Raw genomic sequence first — 20,911 nt, forward strand, 5'->3', positions numbered from 1 at the left:
TCTGGAGACGATGAACCGAGCACACGAACACACAGCTCTCTAAGTATAGCAGTAGGATTGGCTACAGGTGGTGTATGCTGATGGTATTTTAATCTCTGGTCCTGGTTTGAAACACTGAAGAACTGAATCTAGGAAATTAAAATCAATAAACTGACAGTCCTTCAAGTCAGTTTTGGTGGAGCACCAAGTCCTTCATCACTTGTGTTAGTGGGAGGGAGTGGACTTGGGTCAGGCCATGTCTGCCCAGCACCATAGACGTTGGAAGTAGGGGGCAGCTGCACTTTTGTAAAAGAAATAGAGAAATAAGGCCTGGGATAAGGCTAAAGTCAGAGTCTGAGGCTGACTGACTCCATTTTAGACAGCAAAGAAGTTATTGTACCTCGCAAATCAAAACCTCTAAATCTACGATAGACAGATAGATATGTTTTATTTATGTCGGGCACCAAAGAGTGTCCAGCCTGTATGGGCTTACAAGACACAGACACAAGCAAGTTAGAAAAAGTGCATCCATACATGTACAAAACAAGAGAGAATCATATAATCAAGTCAACAACTTCTCCATGCAGTTTCCAGGCTCTCCCAATAAAACTGACCAAACTGAAGACTTCCTCTCTGACTAGCCATTACAAGTTACCGTCATCTCCTGACCAGAATAATTCAGGTTTCTTATTTTTGCATTAACTGAAATAAAGGCAGTCTTGGTTCCTTGTATAACGAACAATGAAACAAAAAATTAAATTAATCTTCCACAACACCCAGTTCACATACAGTACACAAAGTCTCTCCTCCTCAGCAATAGAATTGAACCTGCCCACCTGAATTGCCAGAGGGAGGTATCAGTTCTCAACTGGGCACATAAATCTTCTGGATCTATCGAGGGGTAATGTAACGTAAGGTTCTGGACTATTTTTAGTTTTGATATTATGCTGAGTAACGTAGCAAAACATTTACTTAAACAGAAACGGTGGTGCGTTGAATCATGACGTTCAACCTGGAAACCGTAGCAAAACGGTGCACACCGTTTTCAGATCGAACACACCCCAAGTCTCTCTCCTTCGACATGTCATTCTTCTTTAAAAGAGCAGATGTGGTTAATAAGCGGTGAAGGGCTGCTCAGTCTTTACAGTGTGGTACGGCTGTTAGAAGTAAAATACTTTAAAATTTTCAGCACAATGCGTGGAGTTGCACTGCTTATCAATGTCAGTTGGGCCAGGCAAACAATCAATTGATACCATGTGATGTGAACGCTGGCTGGCGGGTCTTTAACCCGGTCGCACATGCAGCCCTGCTCCTACACATGCGCACCAAGCTGTTTTGCCCAAGCATTATATTACTGTATGTACACTTATATTATCACTTTTCTTTTATTAACGTACTTGTTTTCCTTGGTACTGTTCTGCCAGTTGCTGCTGTGGCACCTGAATTTCGGATTAAAAAAAGGTGCCATCTTATCATTATCCTCTTTGATAAAGCCTGATGATTTTAGCGTTGTGCAGCATTTTCCATGCCTTCATTTCCATGATGTAGTCATGGTTGGAGTAGAAGATTACTCTGGTTTTAACTTGTCTTTCCACATAGTAGTTGGAGTATTTCTCCCAGTCCTCTGTCATGAATCCATATGCATCCACCTGAGAGAGAGAGAGAGACCAAGATTAGATCGGACCAAAATAGACTTGCTAAATTATAATGATCTAGTCTTTGACATTCAGTATATGAATACATTCAATAAATGCACATATTGTTTTATGTTGCTCATATGCTTTTGTATCATTCACCATGGTAACCATATTAGGCAAATTAGGAGGCCTAATTGACATCTTTATAGGGGCCGTGTCCATAGACTGTGTTTGTTTTTTTCCATAGCGAAGCGCTTTGGATCTCATGCGCCCCCCTGAAAGATGGTCCCATTCCACCACTGCTCATAGTCTTCAACTAAACCCTAAATATTGCAGTATAAAACATAAAACATATAAAACACATTTTTATCATATATATATTAGTGATGCGTGGGCCACAGTTATAACCGCGCTGACCGCGGATATCCCGCCCCGGGGGCGGGCCGGATCATAAAAATAAACATTCTGATTAATAGCGGATGGGTTGCGGGCGGTTGAAACGATGTATCATTAATGAGGAACAATAATAATAATTATGTTCTCTAGTCTATGAACGTATTTTAAGCTACATTTTTCGTCAGGCACATTCTTAGTCGCCTATTGTAGGTCCCCCAAAGGACCCACGGCCGTAAACCAAACAATACAGCCATGTGCTAGGCTCCACTCGTCCATATATGGTCAATGATGTCACTCTCAAAAAGGAATCTCCGCTGAAGACGTGTATTTTCCCATACAATGAGGCAATCAAGTAAACTAAACTTAAAGCTATAGCGTTAGCCGAGTAAACTACATGAGGGCAAGTGGTGGACTGGACATAATACATCATGGACGTTTATTTGGAGTCTTGGACAACGGCAGCAGAAACCGTAAGTTCGCTCCTTTTATAGCGTTTTATAGCGTTTATACCGTCGGGTGCATGGCGGGCGCGGACCTATAAATAGTATGAAATAATTTGCGCGGATTTATGGAGGGCGGACGGTTCGGTTACATGCTGCCACTCCGACGCTCTGCCACTCCGAAATATCGGCACTCAGAAAGGGGGTCTATATTCCCCGTTTTTCACTAACCTCTCCCAGCCCCCACGCCAAACCTAACCTCCCCCCATGCCTAAACCTAACCTCCCCCAGACCCTAACCCAAAACCTAACCTCTCCCACCCCCACGCCTAAACCTAAGGTCAGCATTGCGGCTTCTAAGGTGAACGACCGCCAGTCCGAATAATGGAAGTTAACGTTCGGAGTGGCAGGGCTTCGGAAAGGCAGAGGAACCCCGGACGGTTCATGCATACACGCAGATTAGGATGGCATAAAAACTCATCCGCGCATCTCATATATATATATATATATATATATATATATATATATATATACACACATTGTACAGGATATGTTCAATATATATATGACATGAGCCCGACCAAAAAAATTAAATAAATTGGAGGGCCCCTTCATACTGAGGGCCTCTGGGCACCTGCCCAGGTTGCCCATATGGTAGATCCGGCCCTGCAGAGCGCTTCCGACATGCACAGAAACACACAAAGCTGACTCTGTAGTTAGTAGCTAACATTACATTACATTACGTCATTTGGCAGACGCTTTTATCCAAAGCGACTTACAATATCACATTTTTGTCAGCAATAGAGCAATCAACTATGCAACACACTGTTGTAGTTGTTATAGACTCTATAACAACTACAACTTTTGAAGGAACAGTGGTACAAGTTTAGTTTAGGTTAGTAGTTTTTTTTTTTTAAAGAGAGAAATAAGCTAGTTCAAGAAGGGCCCAGATGGAGCGTGAAAAGGTGTGTCTTTAGTCTTTTCCGAAAGATCGGCAGTGATTTGGCCGTCCTGACCGAAAGCTAAGCTAGCTAGCTAGCTAACGTTAGCTAGCTAGCATACAAGGTAAATAGCAAGCTAACATCAACCCAACAAGATGATACAATGAATAATTCTCCCCGCGAGCCTCTCCTCCCCCGCTTTGTTGATCTTTTTAGTCCCGACTCTTCCTCGATTTGCTTGGTCAGTTGAAAAAAGTGACATTGACGCTTTTCTCCAAAAGTTGAAATATTTCCTGCTTGAGGTGCCCAGAGCGCTCCGCCCAAAAACACTAGCCGCCGAGAGCGCTAAACGCCAGGTGCCAGGAAGAGAGTAATGTTATCTTACCACATCACAGGTATGTAGAGCCAGGAAGAGAGTAATGTTATCTTACCACATCACAGGTATGTAGAGCCAGGAAGAGAGTAATGTTATCTTACCACATCACAGGTATGTAGAGCCAGGAAGAGAGTAATGTTATCTTACCACATCACAGGTATGTAGAGCCAGGAAGAGAGTAATGTTATCTTACCACATCAGAGGTATGCAGAGCCAGGAAGAGAGTAATGTTATCTTACCACATCACAGGTATGTAGAGCCAGGAAGAGAGTAATGTTATCTTACCACATCACAGGTATGTAGAGCCAGGAAGAGAGTAATGTTATCTTACCACATCACAGGTATGTAGAGCCAGGAAGAGAGTAATGTTATCTTACCACATCACAGGTATGTAGAGCCAGGAAGAGAGTAATGTTATCTTACCACATTACAGGTATGTAGAGCCAGGAAGAGAGTAATGTTATCTTACCACATCACAGGTATGTAGAGCCAGGAAGAGAGTAATGTTATCTTACCACATTACAGGTATGTAGAGCCAGGAAGAGAGTAATGTTATCTTACCACATCACAGGTATGTAGAGCCAGGAAGAGAGTAATGTTATCTTACCACATCAGAGGTATACAGAGCCAGGAAGAGAGTAATGTTATCTTACCACATCACAGGTATGTAGAGCCAGGAAGAGAGTACTGTTATCTTACCACATCACAGGTATGTAGAGCCAGGAAGAGAGTGATGTTATCTTACCACATCACAGGTATGTAGAACCAGGAAGAGAGTAATGTTATCTTACCACATCACAGGTATGTAGAGCCAGGAAGAGAGTAATGTTATCTTACCACATCACAGGTATGTAGAGCCAGGAAGAGAGTAATGTTATCTTACCACATCACAGGTATGTAGAGCCAGGAAGAGAGTAATGTTATCTTACCACATCACAGGTATGTAGAGCCAGGAAGAGAGTAATGTTATCTTACCACATCACAGGTATGTAGAGCCAGGAAGAGAGTAATGTTATCTTACCACATCACAGGTATGTAGAGCCAGGAAGAGAGTAATGTTATCTTACCACATCACAGGTATGTAGAGCCAGGAAGAGAGTAATGTTATCTTACCACATCACATGTATGTAGAGTCAGGAAGAGAGTAATGTTATCTTACCACATCACATGTATGTAGAGTCAGGAAGAGAGTAATGTTATCTTACCACATCACAGGTATGTAGAGCCAGGAAGAGAGTAATGTTATCTTACCACATCACAGGTATGTAGAGCCAGGAAGAGAGTGATGTTATCTTACCACATCACAGGTATGTAGAGCCAGGAAGAGAGTAATGTTATCTTACCACATCAGAGGTATACAGAGCCAGGAAGAGAGTAATGTTATCTTACCACATCACATGTATGTAGAGCCAGGAAGAGAGTAATGTTATCTTACCACATCACAGGTATGTAGAGCCAGGAAGAGAGTAATGTTATCTTACCACATCACATGTATGTAGAGCCAGGAAGAGAGTAATGTTATCTTACCACATCAGAGGTATGTAGAGCCAGGAAGAGAGTAATGTTATCTTACCACATCACAGGTATGTAGAGCCAGGAAGAGAGTAATGTTATCTTACCACATCACAGGTATGTAGAGCCAGGAAGAGAGTAATGTTATCTTACCACATCACAGGTATGTAGAGCCAGGAAGAGAGTAATGTTATCTTACCACATTACAGGTATGTAGAGCCAGGAAGAGAGTAATGTTATCTTACCACATCACAGGTATGTAGAGCCAGGAAGAGAGTAATGTTATCTTACCACATCACAGGTATGTAGAGCCAGGAAGAGAGTAATGTTATCTTACCACATCACAGGTATGTAGAGCCAGGAAGAGAGTAATGTTATCTTACCACATCACAGGTATGTAGAGCCAGGAAGAGAGTAATGTTATCTTACCACATCACAGGTATGTAGAGCCAGGAAGAGAGTGATGTTATCTTACCACATCACAGGTATGTAGAGCCAGGAAGAGAGTAATGTTATCTTACCACATCAGAGGTATGTAGAGCCAGGAAGAGAGTAATGTTATCTTACCACATTACAGGTATGTAGAGCCAGGAAGAGAGTAATGTTATCTTACCACATCACAGGTATGTAGAGCCAGGAAGAGAGTAATGTTATCTTACCACATCACAGGTATGTAGAGCCAGGAAGAGAGTAATGTTATCTTACCACATCACAGGTATGTAGAGCCAGGAAGAGAGTAATGTTATTTTACCACATCACAGGTATGTAGAGCCAGGAAGAGAGTAATGTTATCTTACCACATCACAGGTATGTAGAGCCAGGAAGAGAGTAATGTTATCTTACCACATCACAGGTATGTAGAGCCAGGAAGAGAGTAATGTTATCTTACCACATCACATGTATGTAGAGCCAGGAAGAGAGTAATGTTATCTTACCACATCACAGGTATGTAGAGCCAGGAAGAGAGTAATGTTATCTTACCACATCACAGGTCTGTAGAGCCAGGAAGAGAGTAATGTTATCTTACCACATCACAGGTATGTAGAGCCAGGAAGAGAGTAATGTTATCTTACCACATCACAGGTATGTAGAGCCAGGAAGAGAGTAATGTTATCTTACCACATCACAGGTATGTAGAGCCAGGAAGAGAGTAATGTTATCTTACCACATCAGAGGTATGTAGAGCCAGGAAGAGAGTAATGTTATCTTACCACATCACAGGTATGTAGAGCCAGGAAGAGAGTAATGTTATCTTACCACATCACAGGTATGTAGAGCCAGGAAGAGAGTAATGTTATCTTACCACATCACATGTATGTAGAGCCAGGAAGAGAGTAATGTTATCTTACCACATCACATGTATGTAGAGCCAGGAAGAGAGTAATGTTATCTTACCACATCACAGGTATGTAGAGCCAGGAAGAGAGTGATGTTATCTTACCACATCACAGGTATGTAGAGCCAGGAAGAGAGTGATGTTATCTTACCACATCACAGGTATGTAGAGCCAGGAAGAGAGTAATGTTATCTTACCACATCACAGGTATGTAGAGCCAGGAAGAGAGTAATGTTATCTTACCACATCACAGGTATGTAGAGCCAGGAAGAGAGTAATGTTATCTTACCACATCACAGGTATGTAGAGCCAGGAAGAGAGTAATGTTATCTTACCACATCACAGGTATGTAGAGCCAGGAAGAGAGTAATGTTATCTTACCACATCACAGGTATGTAGAGCCAGGAAGAGAGTAATGTTATCTTACCACATCACAGGTATGTAGAGCCAGGAAGAGAGTAATGTTATCTTACCACATCACAGGTATGTAGAGCCAGGAAGAGAGTAATGTTATCTTACCACATCACAGGTATGTAGAGCCAGGAAGAGAGTAATGTTATCTTACCACATTACAGGTATGTAGAGCCAGGAAGAGAGTAATGTTATCTTACCACATCACAGGTATGTAGAGCCAGGAAGAGAGTGAAGGCCCCGTTGCTCGGTCTGCATATAGTCCAGCCCGTAGTATTGAGGAATGAAGACTTCAAGAACCTGTGAGCAATGAAAGCACACAGACACACACACACACACACACACACACACATTAAACAGCGTAATAGACACACATGTATGAGGCAGGTTTGCGTAGGATTAAAGGTGAAAGGAGTCTGACCTGTTGCGCACATATCTGAGAAAGTCTGGGTGCAGAACATAGAAGCGGCTCTCGTCAAAGCGTCCAGCGTAATATGTCCTCGCCCTGGAAGGTAAAGACAATACTCATTATACAACATGTAGTTCCGACCAAGCAATCTGATTGGTCAAGGACATAACAGCACACCTAGCTGTTCTTAAATCATTCATTTAAGAACCGCCTCATCTCTAAAATATCACTCCACCGGCCGGTCTATTCAGCAGACAACAGCAGCGGCCAAACTTCTGCAGGCAAGATGGGACGCCTATAGTGCCTGTAACCTGGCAGAATTTCAAGCCCATAAACTAACTAATAACTTGGCCACTAAGTATGTAACATACAAAATAAAACAAACGGGTAATGTCTAAGAATGCAAAGATATGTAACTGGCTCATTAAACCCGCATTCCAGGAATAACGTTAACATCCGTCTTAAAAGACGTAAGTGGCGCGAGGCGCGGAGAGCCTGGTTCTCCCGGAACCCACTCGATTTGGGGGCGGAAAACGCCAGGATTGGCCAATGCTATGGCCCGCCTCTCAACCCTCTTTCATCTCAGACAGGCAGTATTTTCAGTCTGACACGTGTTACCATCCCTCTCCTTTAAAAACACCTGTGTGAAGGGGCACGGTAGCGCTATCGCCTCACACCTAGAAGGTCCTGGGTTCGATTCCCACCTGGGACGCTGTGAGCGCTGAAGGAGTGCGTGCCCGTCCGCATGTCCTCGAGTGCCCACCGCCCGGGTGGGGTCGTCAAAAGGGCCTTTCTGTGTGGAGGTTGCATGTTCTCCCCGTGCCCCCTGGTGCTTTCCTTCATATAGGAACCCCTCCCCAAAACATGCAATATCCTGGTCGCTGAAGTGGTGCCTCCTCTGGTCGTTTGGGGCACCTGTTCGGAGGGAGGGGAACTCATTGGAATAGCGTGATCCTCCCATGTGCTATGTCCTACCGGTGAAGCTTCCCCTGTCAGGTGAAAAGAAGCGGCTGGCTAACTGCCCATGTCTCGGAGGAAGCATGGAGCTAGTTTCGGCTCTCCCCAGATCGGCAGAGGGTGGAGCAGCAGCAACCATCAATCAATTAAAATTAGCACTAATGGGGGATAGAAATGGGCTAAAAAAATTGGGGGGGGGGGGCAGACACACCTTCAGTGGTGTGTGTGTGTGTGTGTGTGTGTGTGTGTGCACTGTGCATGTATGCGTGCGTGTGTAGAGTAGAGGTAAATGTTTACTGGTAGTTCTTGTATTGTCCACTGGGGACTCTCTGATTTGTGAGAAGCCCCTGCAGCCACTGGAAATCCCTCATCCCCTCAGGAATCATCACATGCTTTATACCCTGTGAGAGGAAGAGGAGAGACAGGTTTAGCCGTCAGACCTGAAAAAAGTACACACATTACTTAAGTACAAGTAATATATATATATATATATATATATATATATATATATATATATATATATATATATTTGTGAAGTGTACAGAGACCCCTTGAAAAACTGGAACAAAAACTGAAACTATCTATATAGTACAGGACATGACATGTAATAAAGTATCAAAGTAGAAAGTATTTCTACCGGGTGTTCCTGTGCAAAGCTAGCCTCACGTCATATTAATATAATTCAAAGATTATTAAACTTAAACGATCCGCTCCAAACATGTTTTAAAGATGTATAAAGGCTATACTTTGATTAAAAACTTGTGTGGTGGTTTTTCTCAGAAAAAGTTCAATTATCTCATTAAAATCCTTAAAATGACATCTACTCTTCCCTCGTTATGCTACTGAAAAATCTCAGTACCTCATCGTCTGGGATGTGTCTGTATCCGTAGCGTTTGAAAAAGTACGGCGACGCGGTGATGGAGTGGGCTGTGTGAACGTATACGGACGTTTTGTTCCCGACATCCTCCTCATAGCCCTTTATGGCCGCACCGTTCATCCTGCAGGAGAGAGTCAGAGCATCAAAATCAATCCATTTTATATTTATATAGTGCCAAATTATAACATCTCAAGGCGCTTTACAAATAGAGCAGGTAGAAGACCAGGCTCTTTATTTTAGACCCAACAGTTGAGACAATTCTCACACGCACTGGCGATTTTACTGCAAGGTCATGTGGCAATTTAAACGAGTTTGGCAACGGCAAAACGAGGAAAAGACCTTGAGCAGACCTGGCTCTTGGAGAGAGAGAGAGAGAGAGAGAGAGAGAGAGAGAGAGAGAGAGAGAGAGAGAGAGAGAGAGAGAGAGAGAGAGAGAGAGAGAGAGAGAGAGAGAGAGAGAGAGAGACAGACAATACAAGTGCAATTTATTTATAATACCCAAATCAAGGTAAGTTAAAATAAGTTAAAAGTACGTACGTTTCGAAGTAACTTAAAACGCCCTATCCTTATTTGGGGATTTTATCAAATAGAACCTGTTTGATCATTTTCTTAAAAACCTGTGGGTTCTGCACTTTCTCGGTTTCAAGAGGCAGTTTGTTCCACTCTAATGCACCAGATAGAGAGTCCTTGCCCATCATGGTTCTGAATCTGTGAAGGTTGAGGTTTGACACCCTGGCTCTAGTGTTGTGATACCCCAAAACTATTCTGCAATATTCTTCTGTTCATGCACAACACTGAATCTCGGTGCACACAACATCCCGCTGCACACAACTGTCCCCACACACATCTCGCCACAAACACACAAAGTCACGTATAGAAGCGGCTGCACCACTTAAAAACAAGTATCTGTTGCTTTACTGCTACAGTATAGTAGTAGTATTGATCAGTCCTTTTAGAGCATTTATATAGTATTCTGTGCCGTCTTACCGAAACACATAATCGTGTGCGTTTATCTCCTTCCCCATGCCAGAGCCGGTCATGATCCCAGAGTTGGCCACCACAGCACAGCGCACACAGCCGTCACCATCGCCTCTGGGGAGGAGCAGTGGCTCCTTCGGCTTTGGGATCAAATCCACAGCTGCCTTCACTTCTGCAAAGCCAAGCAAAACATTACAGATAAATACATAGTCTGTGCTTCAAAAGTAACTCAACTGACCAGCAGTACCCTGCTTTTCACCATTAGGTGTCAGGCTTCACCACAGATTTAGGTGGGGGAAATACGTCCTCGCGCGCGAGTGTTTATCTAGTTAGCACAAAGAAAGAACACATCCAGAGCTAGCGTTACGCGCTAACGTTAACAGCAAGGAAGGAAGGGAGGTACGCCTCACAGCTCGAAGGTCGTGGGTTCGATTCCCACCTGGGACGATGTGACCGCTGAAGGAATGCGTGCCCGTCCGCATGTCCTCGAGTGCCCACCGCCCGGGTGGGGTCGTCAAAAGGGCCTTTCTGTGTGGAGTTTGCATGTTCTCCCCGTGCCTCCCGGGGGTTTCCTTCATATAGGAACCCCCTTCACCAAAAACATGCAATATCCTGGTTGCTAATGTGGTTCCTCCTCTGGTCGTTAAGGGCGCCTGTTCAGAGGGAGGGGAACTGGTTGGAATAGCGTGAACCTCCCACGTGCTATGTCCTACCGGTGAAGCTTCCTCTGTCAGGTGAAAAGAAGCGGCTGGCTAACTGCCCATGTCTCGGAGGAAGCATGGAGCCAGTTTCGGCTCTCCCCAGATCGGCAGAGGGTGGAGTAGCAACCAGGATAAAGAAATTACGTTAGCACTAATGGGGGATAAAAATGGGATAAAAAAATCGGGAAAAAAATATTTAAAAAAAAAACAGCAAGGAAGGAGAACTAACGCTATGGATGATATTGACACTCGTGGATGGAGTCACAAGGAGACAAGTGCCTGCTTTCAATTTGGTCTGACGAAAGTATACAAGCTAAACTTGGCAGTGCATATCGCGACCGACCCATTTATGAAGTAGTGGCTAAGAAACTGGCAGAGAATGGCCACAACAGGACCTGGCTACAATGTCAGGGAAACATTTAACACCTGAAACTGGCTTACAGACAGGCCAAGGACAAGAACAAGAAAAGTGGCAGGGGTAGGGTAACGTGTCCTTTTGATAAAGAAATAGATGCAGTGCTGGGTGATCGGCCATCGTTTTGTCCAGGTGAAGGGGAGGGACGTTCACTGTGCATGCATTTGAGCTTAACAATAACCTCTATTTCCCTGTGCATGCATGCAAACATGCATGCACACGTTCAGGGGGCGCGCGCGTGATGACGTTCGAGCTGGAGAGCAATCGGTTCACCCAAAACGCATGTTAGTGCCAGGTGTAAATGAAATCAGGCTGAAGTGATCAAATACAATCTGATTGCAATCTGAGGATAGAAAACGCATGTTAATGCCAGGTGTAAATTGCCTCTTTGATAGTCAAATGCACGTGTTTACATCAGGGGCGTTTGTAGGTCCTGAAGACATTGGGGGCTTTAGCCAGGTACCCCGACGGGGAGGGGGGGTACCTGGGGTGCCACTCAAAATTTTTTGGTTTTTCCAATCCGTAAATACCCATGTTGTGAGTCATTTGAGATGAATACACAAGAACAAGATTAGTGGGTCTCAAAGTGAGGTCCAGAGACCACAGGAGGGCCTTGATAGGGTTCTGGCGGGAGTCCACTTAGCAAATTTACATATTTTATTTTATTAAATATTATATCTCAATGGTACGAACCCCCCCAGTAACTCCTGTGAAGGTATTTTATTAAGGTACACGCTTCCTGTAATCCTAAATTCTGATGGTGCCGTTTTTGTATCATATGGTACTTTTATTTTGAAACTTAGAGCGGACGTAGTGATGTTATATCTACGCTACTTGACGTAAGGTGTGCTCACCGGCCGGTCGCAAAACACATGTCGCTCTTCAACCTACGGTTCTATCTAATCAAAAGCGCCTAGCTGGAATTGGGAACAAGGTATTGTTTGTTGTAATGGTTTAATGAAGCAGTGATGTGTGGTTTTGTTTAATGTAACTGTGAAGTGAAGGCATTGTTATTGTGTCATGCTAACGTTAGCTTCTATAGACATTGGAGTGGATGGCTGTGGCTTCATGCTGATGCTAGCGTTGTAGGTTGTAGGTTGTATGGTTAATAATATTCTGTGTGAAGATATTTTCTGAGATAAATGGGCCTTGAGCATCAAGGCCCATTTATCTCAGAAAATATCTTCACAACTAAACAACTAAATAACATAAGATAATTTCATAGTTGTAGCTACTGTGATGCATGTTGGCGCATGTCATTTGTTTGAATAATTTCATAGTGAGATGATGAGCTCGTGTGGAGAGGAGGTGGTGAGGAGTGAAGCAGAAACATTATGTAATGACACACTATGACAATAGTAACTGATAATTTGGTCCTGCATAGCCTACTGATATTTTCTGTTTTTTTTTTTTAGAAAACTGTTTAGAACTCTGACAATGATTTTGCTTTATTTATTTTATTTTGTTGTTTATTTGATTGTCTGTTCCAATTTTGTAAATGTTTAGTCTGATTTTTTTGTATAATGTACTGATTATTAATGCCAGACTTTGTTTATTGAAAAAAATATATATATATATATATATATATAAAAACTCCGGGGCTAGGAAAAAAACATCCGGGGCTCTAGACCCGGAAGCCCAGGGCTAGCGACGCCCCTGGTTTACATGATGAAAATGTAAGCCTCACCCTACCAGACACTTTTTTTTATTGGGGGGAGGGGTCAGGGGTGAGATAGTAGATCAAAAGTATATGCCACAGAACTGGTACACATCATCTGAAAGCTGAGAATCTGAAGATTAATTTGAGATGCTGTTTAAGAGGTTTAAAGTCTCCTGATTGGATGGGCCTAGGCAAGAACTAGGTGGGCCTAGGCCCAGCCAGGCCCAGCCATAGCTACGCCCCTGATGTGCAGTGGCTGATTCTAAAGTCTGAATCCAGGCTAATCAAAATGTGCATTTTCCCAAAAATTAAATGACAAACATCAGAGCAGAGACCACTGATTGTGGGGGGCTTAGTATCACATTAACTACTACGCAATACTTCAATTTGCAGACACACACAACACACACACACACACACACACACACACACACACACACACACACACACACACACACACACACACACACACACGTGCCCGTACCGTCGTGGCTGAACTCCATGAAACCAAAGGGGTTGTTGAAATGGGAAAGTCTGTTCCACTCGCCCATGTTGAGATCATCTTTGTGCATCATGAACAGACGCATGTTGGGAATGAAAGCCTGCTTAAAGCTGGGATCCTGGCTCTTCTGCAGAGGCTGGGGACAGGTCTGACAGTGGCAAAGAAAATACTACATGAATCTAACAGGCAAACACTGAAATTAGAAATTGTGTTAGTCATCATACTCATTTGGTTAAACCTACTGATTGGTTGAGAGAGCTCAATGCAGTGGAGAAAGAGAGGATGGGTCAATTGTCACATAAATGTAGTTTGTTTCACTGACTGATTGAAGGAAGAGGCAGAGGGTGAGGGTTCCAGAGGGTGAGGATTACAGATGCAGAGGGTTACAGAGGGTGAAGGTTGCAGATGCAGAGGTGAGGGTTACAGAGGGTGAGGATTACAGATGCAGAGGGTTACAGAGGGTGAGGATTACAGAGGCAGAGGTGAGGGTTCCAGAGGGTGAGGGTTACAGAGGGTGAAGGTTGCAGATGCAGAGGTGAGGGTTACAGAGGGTGAGGATTACAGATGCAGAGGGTTACAGAGGGTGAGGATTACAGAGGCAGAGGTGAGGGTTACAGAGGCAGATGGTTACAAAGGCAGAGGGTGAGGGTTACAGAGGCAGAGGTGAGGGTTACAGAGTGTGGGGGTTACAGAGGAAAGGGTGAGGGTTACAGAGGCAGAGGTGAGGGTTACAGAGGGTGAGGGTTACAGAGGCAGAGGGTTACAGAGGCAGAGGGTGAGGGTTACTGAGGGTGAGGGTTACAGAGGGTGAGGGTTACAGAGGCAGAGGTGAGGGTTGCAGAGGTGAGGGTTACAGAGGCAGAGGGTGAGGGTTACAGAGGCAGAGGGTGAGGGTTACAGAGGCAGAGGGTGAGGGTTACAGAGGCAGAGGTGAGGGTTACAGAGGCAGAGGTGAGGGTTACAGAGGCAGAGGGTTACAGAGGCAGAGGGTGAGGGTTACAGAGGCAGAGGGTTACAGAGGGTTACAGAGGCAGAGGTGAGGGTTACAGAGGCAGAGGGTGAGGGTTACAGAGGCAGAGGGTGAGGGTGAGGGTTATAGAGGCAGAGGTGAGGGTTAGAGAGGCAGAGGGTTACAGAGGCAGAGGTGAGGGTTACAGAGGCAGAGGGTTACAGAGGGTGAGGGTTATAGAGGCAGAGGGTGAGGGTTGTGTTTTTTGAGCTTGTGTTTAAGGCAAGTACTGTTTTATTGTGATTGCTCCATGTATGGAAAAAGTAGGGCCTTTGCGAATGCAGCCCACAGTGGAAAATACAGGGTCCTTGTGTGAGACTATGATTGGGAGAAACAAATGAGTAGTCAAATTCTGAGGCTACCCATTCCCATGTTTTAATGCTGCAAGGGTCTTGCTATAGTCTGCTTACTGTGTGTCTGGGTTGGGTATCCAGGTTATACACATCATCAAAATCCCACTGAGGCAGCTTCTTAAAGTCCTTTCTGAAGAGGAGAGGCATGGGAGTCTCCTGGAGGGAACCTGCAGCTCCAGGTGGAGCCGGGGTGTAGTTGTCGTTTTCATCTGAACTCTCTCTGTGTTCGGTTTCCCCTGAGATAAGAGTCCATCTGAATTGGATAGATAGATGCAAAATATTAGTCAAATATTAGTGCTTATTCTAAGCAACTGTACATGTCTGTAGGGGACTGATTGACTCAATGTGCTCAAAGAAAATATTCATACCAGCATTGGCTATTGATTCACCAGAAAATTGTCAGTTTCCAGTGTTCAGCTGTATATCAATCTGTCTTTTCACCTTACCTTTTTTAACTACCCATTTCCCTCTAGAAATGCTTTTCGACACAGTATTACAACAGGGCATATGCAGGAATCCTGAAGTTAAATTCAATTCCTTTTAAGACCTTTTTTTTAAGACTTTTTCAATATATTTTAAGACCTCAACGCCACTTTCGTCACTTCAGCGATAGGGGTGTAGATCACAAGTTTCATCACGATCCGATATTATATCGATTCTTTGGATAACGATACGATATTTGCTGATATCACAAAGTCTGCCACGATACGATTTTGATTAAATTCAGGGGGCTGCGATTGATATGAGTGATATCATATGCTCATTTAACACAATCAGCACAATAGCTACAACATTTAATACTAAGTTAAGGGCCTTAACTTTCCCTAAATGGATTTATCAACTTTTAATACTTTAATACTACTTCAAGACCCCGTGGTTGGAAACCCTGTACAACACTCTGTAGTCGATTTGAGGAGAGATGCGATGGGATGCCATCTCCCTTGAAATTAAGAAAACCAATTAAAAACCATCCCTGTTGTAACAACACATTTCATCAAGAAATGTGTCAGCCATTTATTATGGCATGTTTTTGTTGATGTAGTGTTGTGATGATGTGTGATGTGTTTTATTTACTGATGGCACAGCAAAACCTGTAATGCAGCCATGGCACCTGCCACTTGAACAACAAAATTCTAACTAATTTGGTTAAGTAAGGGATACAGCAAGTCATTATTGGACAATATCCCCCGACAGGGTCCTCACGCGACGACCTACAGTAATAGCAGAGGTTATATTTCACAGCTACTTCCAAGCAAAAAAAAACAAGAATAAAAAGTGGGGGGGGGGATATATTTTTGACGACCAGGCGTTAAATAGGCAATGAATTTACATGAATTTGCAGTCAGAGTTAAATATGAGTTTACATTGAATTTACATGAAATTTACAGTCTGGCTGGTTATCGCTCTATCTATGACAATTATGTATATTTATGTTTATATTTCAGAATCAGAATAACCATAATCACTTTATTGATCGCCGAGGGGAAATTGAGTCATGCAGTTCCTCACACTCAGATAGGGAAGAATATAAACATAGAGACGTTATACGAAGCATAGGAATAGACGATAAACAAAAACAATCAAATAGAATAGAGGTAGGCTATATACACTAAAGACTAAAGTGTCTACATTTTGTCATTTAGATATGTGTTTGTGAAAACGTAGGACACGTTCAGTTGTTTTAAATTGAATTATTTGTAAATCCATCCTTTGGCTCCTTTGTCTCCCAGTTGATTTATGTATTATTATGTTACTTCCATCACCCCCTGGATACATTTTTGGAAAATTGAGCATGAGCAGAGGTTTGATACCTATACATTTAGAAGTTAGGATAAGATAAAAGTGCCATGAGTATTAACTTATGTTAAGTTGCACTTGATTGTTGTATCTGTATTTGACTGATCCTAGCTACTTAAAAGCAGTGGGCAGCTACAGTGCCTTCATTAAGTACATTGGCAGAAGTGTCTGATACCCAACATCCCTAACTTACATGTCACCCACCCTCCATGCTGTCTTTGCCTCTATCAAGTTGTTTGTCTCCATAAGACCCCACCACAAATGAACACTGAATCTTTCAACAACTTACTTGATCCTTTGTGATATATATTCCCATGACAGCATGTAAAGCATGATGCAGACCGAGACCGCCAACAGGACAGGGAAAATTCTCCTGAAAAGTTTAAACGCCATATGTCCTGTCCTCTTCACAAGCCTTGCAGGAATTGACAGGCAGGTAAACTCCATCCCGAATTACTACACTGACCAACGTGTTCCAAGTTGAGCTTCTTTAATGCAGCAACTGGCAGTAGGGTAAAACTGACACCATCTAGTGCTCGAGTGACATCACTGATGATGTCATAGATGTGATGATGTCATAAACATTGTGACATCATCAGTGATGATGTAATAGACATTGTGACATCATCAGTGGGACAATTGAAACAGAGAAACAAACAGAGCCCACATACTCCCTTTTATAGGCACAATTAAAGCAATACAACTGTGCCTTTTGCTTGGCCGGAAATGATGGTGGTGTCCAGAGATGGTTTCCAGAAGTATGACCGCCTATGACCGTCCCCTGATCACAAACCACCGCCATGCAAATACTCAGCCCAATCCGACCTGGGGTGTGGATGTGAAGTGTATTCCAGGTGTTTTGCAGGACTTTCCAGGTGGTTCCAGGACTTGGTGATAGACCCATGACCTTCCCCAGATCATAACACCCCGACATGCAAAATTTCAGCCCAATCCGTCCTGGGGTGTGGGCGTAAGGTGTTTTCCAGGTCTTTCCAGGTGGTTCTAGGACTTGATGACACGCCCATGACCTTCCCCAGATCACTACCCCCCGCCATGCAAAATTCCAGCCCAATCCAAACTGGGCTGTGTGGGCGTGAGGTGTTTTCCAGGTCTTTTCTAGGATTTTCCAGGACTTTCCAGGTGATTCCAGGACTTTCCAACCATCTCATGACCTTCCCCAGATCATAACCCACCTCCATGCAAATGTTCAGCCCAATCCGTCCTGTGGTGTTAGAAGACAGACAGAAGCCTCTTCTAAACATGAAGTCTGGACCATGTCCGGCTAGCCAGAGCAGGATATTTTTTTAAAGTAGAGATACCTGAAAATCTTAATTAGTACAGTAACAAGGTATTTGTACTTCGATACTTCCCATCTCTGATGAGGACTTAACGCTCTGTGTATGTGCACGTGCGTACGTGTGCGGGCATGTGTGTGTGTGTGCGCACATGCGTGCGTGCGTGTGTGTGTGTGTGTGTGTGCGTGCGTGTGTGTGTGCGTGTGTGTGTGCACGTTACAGTAGTCAGAGCAGCACACAGCCAGAGGGCTCTGTGTTTGATCCCTGGCTGTAAAATGGATTCTCTAGTGGCAGGAGGGTGAAAGGAGAGCAGTGTGTTAGCTTTGAAAGAGGGAGAGAGAGAACGTGTGTGTGTGTGTGCGTGCGTGTGCGTGTGTGTGTGTGTGTGTGTGTGTGTGTGTGTGTGTGTGTGCATGTGATCTCTCAACATGGGCCCCTGGGGACGGGGCGGGCCCCTGAGGAAACATGTCTCAGAAGCTCTCCATGGCTCCAGCTAATGCTCACTTTGTCACCCAAACAGGGCGGGAAAGATAATCAATAGCCTTTGATAGCTACTATTAAGGTTTTAACAAGCTTTTCCTCACGCTGGGCTGCACTACTGAGGAGACACCAGCAGAGACAAACATCACACTGAGCTGCTCTACTGAGGAGACACCAGCAGAGACAAACATCACACTGAGCTGCTCTACTGAGGAGACACCAGCAGAGACAAACATCACACTGAGCTGCTCTACTGAGGAGACACCAGCAGAGACAAACATCACACTGAGCTGCTGTCATCCGTCATGACTCCTCCTCTTCTAACATGGCGGCACAGGCTGCAGCAGCCTGTGCCGCGGCGTCGGACAAGTTTGTTTTTTAGCCTTTTGAGTGTTTTCTGCACGATTTCCCTGTTCGCAACTGCGATTAAGAATCTACGACCAGTAATACTGGATCGGAGGTTAGTGGGGGAAACCATGGAAAATCTCCCAACGTTTTATATCCCCGACAGCAACGTCCAAACAAACAAACATTTCGGCCATGGACTTGCGGCTACTCACGATTCACTGCTACGGCGTAGATGGCGGCCTCTCATCGTAAAGGAAACTGACGTCCGCAGGAATATTATCACCATCTGCCTGCTGATCTCGGGCGACATCCATCCGTGCCCAGGCCCCGCACCGCACACCGGAGGCACGCCAGAGGCAGCTTCACACACACAAACTGTGCATGCTAATGCTAACGCGGCATTCCAGCAATTAGCCTGGCTCCCACAACAGTCAGTAGCTAACGTTTTAGCATGGCTTCACCTACCCCCACCGGTCTTCAGGCGGGTAAGTGGAATCGAACCAACCGGAGGTAATCTCTTTCACCCTACCTCCTACCGGAGCCCCACGGAGGACCCATCGGTCATCCAGCCGTGTCTTCTCACCAGCCCGTGGCAGTCCAGGGAGGTCGATCCATGCGAGCGTCCGCATCTGAGCGAGCACCGGGGAGAGCCACCGCCCGGGGCTGCTAATGCTAACGCTAACAAGCCGCTGACGAGCCCAGCTGCCACCCGGGAGCCACCGGGGGACAACAACAACCATTCGCCGCCAGGTAGGCTGCTAGCTAGGCCGCTAGACAGGCCTACCGGGCCCTCGCCTTACCATCTAGCATCCGCGGCGCGGGCCGGACCCCCGCGGCCTTCGGCAGTGCTCCCGGCCATTTCAACACGGGCGCAGGCTAGGCCCCTGCGCTCGTCGGCCATTCATCCGGCCATCCACCTGGCTGAAGTATCCATCGATCCATCGGCTGGTGACAGTATGGCCACAGCAGCGGCAGTCCCAGCGCCATTTCGACACCCGGAGTCCATCTGCGGCGGGGCTGTGCCAAGGGACCAGGCGGTCCTGGCGGCCCGGATGGCCTACCGTCGCAGACCGTCTCAGCACGGCCACGGGCTGGGTCCCCGTGGCCGCGGCCTGACCATCCGGCCATCTCAATCACAACACGAGCCTCCACAACAGCGGCAGCATCAGCGCCATTTCAGCATGCGGAGTCCATCTGCGGCGGGGCGTGCTCGGGGACCGGGCGGTCCTGGCGGCCCCGGATGGCCCGCCATCGCGGTCCGTCTCGTCGTGGCCGCGGCCTGGCCACCTGACCGTCACAGTCACAACACGAGCCTCCACAACAGCATCTCAGCATCCGGAGTCCATCTGCGGCGGGGCCGTGCTCGGGGACCAGGCGGTCCTGGCAGCCACAGGTGGCCCATCATCACGGTCCGTCTCGGCTCGGTCACGGGCTGGGCCCCCGTGGCCGAGGCCTGGCCATCCGGCCATCACAACACGAGCCTCCAACGGGCTGTCAACTGGCGACAGCCTGGCAGCTTGTGACCCACCATCACAGACGCTCTCACCTCGACCACGGACTGGGCCCCCGTGGCCGAAATCCGACCATCCGGTCACTTCAACACGAGCGTGGGCTGGACCCCCACGGTCGGTTGAATCTGTTGAGCCTCTGGTCAGTGGGACAACATGTCCCCCCCCCCTCCCCCACAACCCCCAAAGCCACCCGTGGACAAGGTAAAACACAGAAACCCTATTTTTAAAAAACATAGAAAACTTAAATTTTTTAATACGCTAAATCAAGCTAAAATTGTGTGGGACCCCCTGTGTAAACCAAAAGGGTTGTTTTGTGGACACCTTAACATCCGTAGCATGGTAAATAAACACAGTGAGCTAGAAGATCTGCTCGTGAACTCTAACATTGACTGTCTGGGACTGACAGAAACATGGCTAAAGCGGTCATCCCCTGATGCCTTAGTGAGCATGCCTGGCTACCAGGTGTTCAGAAGGGACAGAATAACAGCAGGAAAGGGTGGGGGGGCCTTGCTTTATATCAAGGACACCCTACAGTGTAAACAAATTGTATGGCCTACTGAGATCAAGGCCGAATGTGTGGGTGTAGAAATTA

At 45.4% G+C, this 20,911-nt stretch overlaps 1 protein-coding gene across 1 annotated transcript; it reads right to left on the reverse strand.

Annotated features, from left to right (window-relative positions):
- Positions 1–1,454: 1,454 nt before the first annotated feature.
- Positions 1,455–19,709, reverse strand: LOC310800039 (alpha-N-acetylgalactosaminide alpha-2,6-sialyltransferase 2-like; the record flags this gene model as incomplete). Its single annotated transcript, XM_083662632.1, has 10 exons — positions 1,455–1,628; positions 7,228–7,327; positions 7,449–7,532; positions 8,691–8,794; positions 9,253–9,391; positions 10,258–10,420; positions 13,509–13,674; positions 18,565–18,713; positions 19,338–19,510; positions 19,609–19,709. The coding sequence occupies 10 exons, from the start codon at positions 19,707–19,709 to the stop codon at positions 1,455–1,457; spliced, it is 1,353 nt and encodes a 450-aa protein (XP_083518758.1).
- Positions 19,710–20,911: the final 1,202 nt, after the last annotated feature.

This window comes from Poromitra crassiceps, assembly GCF_964638095.1.
Source record: "Poromitra crassiceps genome assembly, chromosome: 29".
NCBI lineage: Eukaryota > Metazoa > Chordata > Actinopteri > Beryciformes > Melamphaidae > Poromitra > Poromitra crassiceps.